At 41.2% G+C, this 8,871-nt stretch overlaps 1 protein-coding gene across 1 annotated transcript in view; it reads left to right on the plus strand.

The window, feature by feature from the left end:
- Positions 1-7,548, plus strand: part of RNF214 (ring finger protein 214) — a 44,429-nt gene extending 36,881 nt beyond the window's left edge. Inside the window, exons 6-14 of the mRNA XM_008569618.1 lie at positions 2,290-2,386; positions 2,549-2,637; positions 3,172-3,262; positions 3,474-3,572; positions 4,165-4,541; positions 4,675-4,807; positions 5,020-5,124; positions 5,408-5,503; positions 6,356-7,548. Coding sequence (XP_008567840.1) covers positions 2,290-2,386; positions 2,549-2,637; positions 3,172-3,262; positions 3,474-3,572; positions 4,165-4,541; positions 4,675-4,807; positions 5,020-5,124; positions 5,408-5,503; positions 6,356-6,421 — 1,153 coding nt within the window. The 3' untranslated portion in view covers positions 6,422-7,548. The remainder of the gene's footprint in view (positions 1-2,289; positions 2,387-2,548; positions 2,638-3,171; positions 3,263-3,473; positions 3,573-4,164; positions 4,542-4,674; positions 4,808-5,019; positions 5,125-5,407; positions 5,504-6,355) is intronic.
- The last annotated feature ends 1,323 nt before the right edge of the window (positions 7,549-8,871 follow it).

Consider the following 8,871-nt stretch of genomic DNA (forward strand, 5'->3'; position numbering starts at 1 on the left):
GCCTTTTTTTTTTTTTTTTTTTTTAAAACTACTGTAGGGAACTGATTTTTTTTTCCTATCATGGATTAAAGCTAGTACCCTTTAGTAAAGTGAAATCTGATGCATATCTTACAAGCTAGTTAACATATGATAAGGCTGAGTACTTTTATAACTATGTTCAAAAATTCCTTAACCATTTTTGTTGTGGTTGCTAGTAGTTTCTTTTGTCTTGTTTGATCACAATAAGGTTAATATGGCCAAATGTTCAAAGGAAAAGATTTATTTGTGTGTGTGAATACGTGGAATGTCCCCATTAGCCATAAGAGGATTTTTCTGATATGTGTATATTTGTAGTTGACAAATGTATTTCATGAAAGTTAGAGATGTTTGGTGAGCATCTGTAATCTCCAAGGATAACATCAATCACAGAAGGCAACTGTCCTGTTTTCCTGCAATTATCCTATTGCGAAAGAGTGAATAATAAGCCAGATGGATCATTGGTTGACTCTGCAGTGTACTTCACATATTCTTATGGTACGAGGATTCTGACTCTTCATATATTTTGGAACTTGAGGAATGTGTTGTAGCAGGAAAACACAGCTATCTGTAAAACCTTTGTCTACAGAACTATTAGAGAATTCTAAAAGTTAATTTTGGGAGGACAGTACATGGAAATTAAGGAAGAAAATGACTACCTACTCATTTCTGTTAGATGAATAGACCTGGTCAGTAGAGGGCAAACTTAATGTTAGTGAATGAATGAATGAATGAATGTGTTTGTAACACACACACCCCCATAACTATGAAATAGAGAACAAGGATGTGTGGAAAATTGGGTCAAAAGCAAGAATATGTGAGTGGAAGGGGCCTTAGAAGCTTCTGTTATGTGAATTGCTCCCTTTTGTATATGAGGATACTTCAAAAGTTCGTGGAAAAATAGAATTAAGAGATAATACAAATCTTTGCATGAACTTTTTGAAGTACCTTTGTATATAACATTATTGAAAAAACAGAAAAGGGGGCCGGCCCGTGGCTCACTCGGGAGAGTGCGGTGCTGATAACACCAAGGCCCCGGGTTTGGATCCCATATAGGGATGGCCGGTTCACTCACTGGCTGAGCGTGGTGCTGACAACACCAAGTCAAGGGTTAAGATCCCCTTACCGGTCATCTTTTAAAAAAAAAAAAAAAGAAAGAAAAAACAGAAAAGGAATAAAAAATTGTTAATCTCGCTGAAGAGTAATGGGAACATTTCTATTAAGATGTAACTTTCCAAGCTTTTCCATTTAAATCATGTTAGGTTTATTTTTTTTTTATTTTTATTTTATTTTATTTTTTTAAAGATGACCGGTAAGGGGATCTTAACCCTTGACTTGGTGTTGTCAGCACCAAGCTCAGCCAGTGAGCGAACCGGCCATCCCTATATGGGATCCGAACCCGGGGCCTTGGTGTTATCAGCACCGCACTCTCCCGAGTGAGCCACGGGCCGGCCCAGTGAAAATAATTTAAATATTTTCATACTCTTCTGTCCACTGATCTGGGTAATTCATGTGTTCAGTTATAAAACTTATTACGATCAAGTGTAATATAAGGAAATTCTTTTGTGCCTCTGTTCCTTAATGGCCTTTTCATTCCTGAGCAGGGTAATCAACTGTCCCAATTTTAGCACCGAAAGTCTGACATCCTGGGAAATCCCTCAGTACTGGGCAAACCGGGACAGTTAGTCACTCTAATCCTGAGTGTGAATATTATACTCTACAGATGCGGATGGGAGTGGGGGTTGGAGAGCATGTAAGAAGTGGGGAAACTGATGAAAATGGAAAGTCCTGAGGTATAAAGAAAACATATGTGAAAATCAGTATGCCAGTGTCTGTGTGCTTGGTAGTGAATGAGTGATTGCTGTATTAGAGATGAATATTAAGTGGACTCCTGCGCTTGCTTCTGCATTCTTCAGTACCCATACTAAAAGACGAGTTGGGGAATAAGAGGAATGTCATAATAATTTTGAGCTCCCTTAAACATAGAAGAGCATTCTGCCTTCAGTGGAGGGTTTTGATTCTGATATATTCTTTTTCCTGCTGCAGATAACCTTATTTTAGTGCATAGAGATGTGAACATTTTACTTTCAAGTATAGGGCTTTCATACAATTGCAAATCACGTTAAACTTTTTTTTCCTGTATCTGTAGTTAATACTTAAAGTAAGACTTCCTGTAACTTGGCAGACCAATTTTGGGTTTTACTTTTGCTTTGGTGTCCCTCAGCAAACTTATCTTTCTTCCCTTAGTCTTGTTTTTGGTTTCTTATCTTACAGAGAGGTGTGGGAAATGGAACTGGATAGACTTAAGAATCAGGATGGTGAAATAAATAGGAACATTATGGAAGAGACAGAACGGGCCTGGAAGGCAGAGGTGAGAAGAGCTGATATCTTGAGAGCCTTAATTTTGGGCTTCCAGGTGGTATATAGGTTTGGTATAGTATTAGAAGAGCCCATAAGCATTTAACTATCTAGGGGTAGCTTTGTGTCTGTAAAATTAATATTGTGTGTGTGTGTGTGTGTGTGGTTTCCTTAGATCTTATCACTAGAGAGCCGGAAAGAGTTACTGGTATTGAAACTAGAAGAAGCAGAAAAAGAGGCAGAATTGCACCTTACTTACCTCAAGTAAGTACCTTCCCATTCTAGAGTTTTAATGGTCCTTCAGTCTGTTTCTCTGTTTGTTCTTGTTTTCACGTTTTTGAAGCCGTCTCTGTCTGTGCAATAGTAATTGCTCAGTGATTTCTCTTCCCACATTCTAAACTTCATCACTCTCTAACTCTTCCCTTTTATAGATTTAGGATTTTGTACTTTTTATAGTAATTACTTTGAACAGTATCTATTAAGCTGTCAAAGCATAACAATGGTCTTTGGAAATTTGTTTCTTATCAAGTCACTTCTCTTACTGCCATGGAATGTGGAGACCCTGTGGCATTTCCAGGCAGACAGGAACCCTCTCTCTGTGGTTGGTCCTCTTTTTTGAATTCCTGGCTTAAAAGATGATGGAGTTAAAGTGAGGCAAAGGACTTAGAATCTTGGGCCTCTCCTGAACCTGCTCCAGCCTCTTCTCTCAAGCCCTAATGGTCAGCTACTGTTTTGCTCTCAGAGAATTAGGAATTGTGCTTTCTTTAATTATGTAAATTCCTATTGGTTTCTTGAAAGATCAACTCCCCCAACACTGGAGACTGTTCGTTCCAAACAGGAATGGGAGACAAGACTGAATGGAGTTCGGATAATGAAAAAGAATGTTCGGGTAAGTATATTAATAATTAAGTATATTAATCATTCAGTCAGTATTAGTTCATACTTAAACAGTTCTGGCAATAGGGAGGTAACCTTCTGCATTGCTGCTTAGAGCCTATTCTACCACTCTCCTTGTTTTCCTGACAGTGGATGGTGTCCTCTTTCTGGAGAGGCTCACTCAGCTCAGCAGCAAATGATAATCCTTTCTTTTCTTTTTCTAGGACCAATTTAATAGTCATATCCAGCTGGTGAGAAATGGAGCCAAGCTGAGCAGCCTTCCTCAAATCCCTACTCCCACTTTGCCTCCACCCCCGTCAGAGGTAAGAGAGCTAGCTTTGGGGAGTCCACCTTTCTTTTTTTTTTTTTTTTCCTTTTTGTCTTTTTTCGTGACCGGCAACGGATCGCAACCCTCGGTGTTGCGCCCGTACCGGACCGGGACCGGCAACGGGATCGCAACACCCGCACCTCGCTCAGCCAGTGAGCGGGAACCGGTCTGTATGTGGGATCCGAACCCTCGGCGGGAGCGCCACTGCGCTCCCAATCGGCGCACTGTAGCAGTGCGCCACCAGGCCGGCCCCGGGGAGTCCACCTTTCTGTGGCAGAGTCAGAGTCTTCTAGTTATTCTTTTTATGAAGATATCGGGACCATCCCTATTCAGTGCAAGAGTTGCTCCTTGGTTTTTACTCCCGTTTCCTAAAATTTCTTTTTCTTGTCCCTGACCTGGGTAGAGTGGCATCTAGGTGGCAGTGTCCATCTCATATCAGCAGGGACAGAGCAACACCTTGTTTATCCCAGCTTGGCTTTTGGTCTGTGCCCATGCCTGGTTCATGTCTTGGACACATGGAAAAAATAAAAATAAATAAAATTTATTTTTCTTTCTTTTTCTCATCCTCTACCTCTTCCCCTCTGCAGACAGACTTCATGCTTCAGGTGTTTCAACCCAGTCCCTCTCTGGCTCCTCGGATGCCCTTCTCCATTGGGCAGGTCACAATGCCCATGGTTATGCCCAGTGCAGATCCCCGTTCCTTGTCTTTCCCAATCCTGAACACTGCCCTTTCCCAGCCCAACCAGCCTTCCCCACCCCTTCCTGGCTCCCATGGGAGAAATAGCCCTGGCTTGGGTTCCCTTGTCAGCCCCCACGGTCCACACATGCCCCCTGCCGCCTCCATCCCGCCTCCCCCAGGCTTGGGCGGTGTTAAGGCTTCTACTGAAACTCCCCGGCCCCAACCAGTAGACAAACTGGAGAAGATCCTGGAGAAGCTGCTCACTCGGTTCCCACAGTGCAATAAGTAAGTATCCTTAAGGATTAGTTAAAATATTTTTGCCAGAGAAATGCGTATGGGTTAAAATAGGGGAGATTTCATGGATGTTCTCCATGGGTATAGCATAGAATTTCTCTCCCTCAACATTTTTCTTTCTTAGGGCCCAAATGACCAACATTCTTCAGCAAATCAAGACAGCTCGTACCACCATGGCAGGCCTGACCATGGAGGAACTGATCCAGTTGGTAGCTGCACGACTGGCAGAACATGAGCGGGTGGCAGCAAGTACTCAGGTAAGAAAAGTTACTTGGGAGAAAACTTAGGCCTACTGAGATGTTGGGGAAGAGGCAGTTTTCAGAAAAATTTGGGGTGGGAAGAAGTTGCAGCCAGGAATATCTAGTCTGCTTTCTTCCTTTGCTGAACTAGGAAATAAATGATTTCTTCTTGTTACATGCTCTGTTACTCAGACTCTCTTCCCTTACTGTGACAATGTTTCTACCCACAGCCACTTGGTCGGATCCGAGCCTTGTTCCCTGCTCCACTGGCCCAAATCAGTACCCCCATGTTCTTGCCTTCTGCCCAAGTTTCATATCCTGGAAGGTCTTCACATGTAAGACTTTTTTCTTTGAACACTGGGATATAGAGAAGCTGGAGGTGGGGAGGGAGTGAGTTTACAGGTGGAGTGCAGGAAGAAACTATCATCTCGTCAGCTGGTTGTTTGCAGCTCTACTGGAAAAATGCAAGTACTTTAGACAAGAATCTGTATTTGGACTTTTATTTCTTTTGATGTAAAATCTTTTTGCTACATGGAAATAATAGATGGTATCATGGGCATAAAAGGCAAGGAGCCCAGAGCTTCCTTACCTTTTGACCATGTCTCGTCTGTTCTGCAGGCTCCAGCCACCTGTAAGCTGTGTCTAATGTGCCAGAAACTTGTCCAACCCAGTGAGCTTCATCCAATGGCGTGTACCCATGTGTTGCACAAGGAGGTGGGTAGTACACACCTTCCTCATTTTCTACTTTTTTTTCTAACAACTAAGATAAATTTTCTTGAACATTTTAATGTGTTGATGCTCATCATTAACACCTAGTCATGTTTTCAGTAAATTATGGCTTAAATATCAGCAGAATTCGGAATACTGTAGCTAAGATCTCATCTCCCAGTTTCTTTTTACACATTTCCTTTGGGGGACTGGATAAGCAGTTCATACTGGTGCACTAAGTCACTTTCTTGAAAAATTGACAGTAAGAGATAATCCCACATATATAACCGTTGTTTCAAATGTAGCAAACCTGAGTATGAGATTAGTAACTCCATTAACAGAATAGCTTAAAGGCCTGCCTGTTAGAGATTATCTTCACAGACTGACAAGTCATTCCTATTCTGTTATGTTCCCAGGCAGAAGTTAAGTCTCTTAGCAGCAGGGATGATTCCTTCTTAACTGTATTGTTTTGTTTTGTTCATTTTGTTTTTCCAAGAGGTAGAAACTGAATTTACATCTAAATTCTTAGTAGGAAAAAGTCTTGAATAAGATCTGAGGTATTAGGAGATGGAAGCTCATCTCAAGCTAAATGAATGATCAGAAGAGGGAGCAAGTCACACTAGACACTCAACGAAAAGCAGCTTCATGAACACTCTCATTATCTGATAATATTCCTTGCAAAGGGACAGGTTCACCTGTTCTGAAGATTCTTTTGGGCATAAGAGCCACTGAAATAGTCCTTCTAGTCCCCTGCAGTAAATTTTTCTGACCTAGACCTTGTTAAACCTTAATGGCACTCTTTCCTTCCTTCCCTTCATCTTTCTAGATAAACTGAGGTGTGTCTTTTTTTCTTTCCAGTGTATCAAATTCTGGGCCCAGACCAACACAAATGATACTTGTCCCTTTTGTCCAACTCTTAAATGACGGACCTGACTGGGAAGGAAGAAGAGGAGAAACTGATGTGAACAGGAAGTGCGGGTTCCAGATTTCTAAAACTCTATATTTATACAGTGACATATACTCATGCCATGTACATTTTTATTATATAGGTAATGTGTGTATAGAAAGTCTGTATTCAAATGTTCGTAATGAAAGTATGTATATTATGCAGAAATAGTCTGTTCCCCCTCATCTTGCAATTCCTCTGGGGGATGCAGATTGTAGGGAAGATGTTTAGTTTGGCCTTGAAATTATGATATCCCTGCCTAGAGCTGTTTTCAAATACATTATAAAAACCATCTAGGAAGCTGCTGTTGCTCTAAGGCCATCCTGCTTTGGTTTGGCTCAGCATCTAGTCCCATTTTTTTAAGGCTCATGTATGCAGATTTGAAGCCTGGTGCTCACCCGCTGTCCAACCAGATGCCTTGCTTACTGAAAGCCTCTGGAAGCCTCGGTATTATTCTAGCTACTCTATTCCAAATGGATAAAATGAGACTGATTTGAGGAAAAAAATGTAACCCTAATAGTTTGACTTTTCATTGAATATTTTACTGTGTTAACGCTCACTAGTTAAACATAGACATTAGGTTTACAGAATATTGTTTTACATCAATTCACAGTCCGAGAATAACAACATAACAGGTCCCATTTCCCCCACACCTCCCACATGCTTTGGTCCACCCAATTTCCTGGGTAGAAATTAGCACAACCCATAGATTTTTCCTGGGCCAAGCCATCACTTGCTGCCACACTGATCTGGCAACTAATCAAGCTCTGACTTCAAGGCTAACTTGTGAAGTCCTCATTCCTTCCCATTCACTTCTGGCCTTCTAGTCTAGCTAACCCCCCTCCCCCATGAAGGTTAAGGCAGTTGGTTCACAACCTAGTTGTTTGTTGACCTTGGGTGAGCTCCAGACAGGCACTGGGGTGAGGTGATGTCTGTGCAAAATTATTTGCAGAATGACCTTGGGATGCTAGGTTTTAATTTTTGAAGGAAGAAAGTTATGGGGGACATGTTTCCTATCCTGGGGAAAATGGAGACCAAAGTGATATTAAGAAAGGATGTTGGATTTCAACTTTATAAATCATTTGTTCTGTGGATAGCTATCTGATATTAGATCATTTTTTCACCTCTGCTTATTTAGGTTTTATACCTGGGAAAGCTGTGACTCTATTAGAGCTTTGAATCTTTTCCTATCCTTTTGTGTTTACACCCATGGGGAATGGCTTCATCTTCCTTCTCTTTTGGAATTAAACAGGTAAAAACCAATTGTTAATCATACACACACACAAAAAGGCTCCAGAGGAAGGACATCATATTACCCACAATTAAATTTGTTCTAGTCTGGGACCTGGAAATGCTTACTGGTACTAGCAGTACATACCAAGGTGACAAAGACTTTTCCTTTCAGACCCAAGTAAATTCTCTCCTCTCTGTTTTTGTTATTAGTTTCCTTCTTTGTTTTTCATCCTTGCCTTTCAGCTCATGGACAAATTCTTTCTCTTTTTTCTTGCCATACCTGCTCGGGTTTATTGACTAGCATCACTTTAAAGAGCTGGACTTCCAGGGACCTCGACTTCCTGATATCTCCTTGGCATCTTGTAGGGTGATTGAAATGGCCTGAGTACTCGACTCTTTAGAGGTCAGATGACCCACTTTCTTTGATTAATGAAATATTACTGTCTCCAGTTTGGTAGCTGTCATGAACAGGAAAGGTGGCAGAATGGAAGATCAGTTTCTTTATTCTTTTCATTTGGGGGACTCTTTTCTTAAGATTTTTCTCTCCCCTCAACTTTGCAGCAGCTTTGGGCCACTTGCAGTATTTTTCAGTATCCCCCGAAAATTTACAGATTGGAAATGGTATAAAGAATATTGTTTCAGGGCCGACCTGTGGCTCACTTGGGAGAGTGTGGTGCTGGTAACACCAAGGCCAAGGTTCAGATCCCTATATAGAGATGGCCAGTTAGCTCACTTGGGGGAGCATGGTGCTGACACCACCAAGTCAAGGGTTAAGATCCCTTTACCAGTCATCTTTTAAAAAAAATATATATATATATATATATACACACACACATATATATAATGGTGCTGACACCACCAAGTCAAGGGTTAAGATCCCTTTACCAGTCATCTTTTAAAAAAAAAAAAAATATATATATATATACACACACACATATATATGTGTGTGTATATATATATATTGTTTCTTTTCCAAAAATCTTTTAAGCCAAAGGAGTAGAGAGAAGAAAGGAGGGTGTGAGTAGGGGGTCTTAATTGCTTCTCAGTGAAAGCCCCTGGAAAGTCATCTGTAGCAGGAGGGTAAGTGTTTTTGGTGAGTTGTGTGTGGGAGCTGGGGCCTCATCGTTGCTCTTCTCTCTCTCTTGTTCAGGATCAGTCAGAAAGCAACACTCAAGTTTTGGCCACCCCTGTTCTC

This window comes from Galeopterus variegatus, unplaced genomic scaffold (assembly GCF_000696425.1).
Source record: "Galeopterus variegatus unplaced genomic scaffold, G_variegatus-3.0.2 Scaffold521, whole genome shotgun sequence".
NCBI lineage: Eukaryota > Metazoa > Chordata > Mammalia > Dermoptera > Cynocephalidae > Galeopterus > Galeopterus variegatus.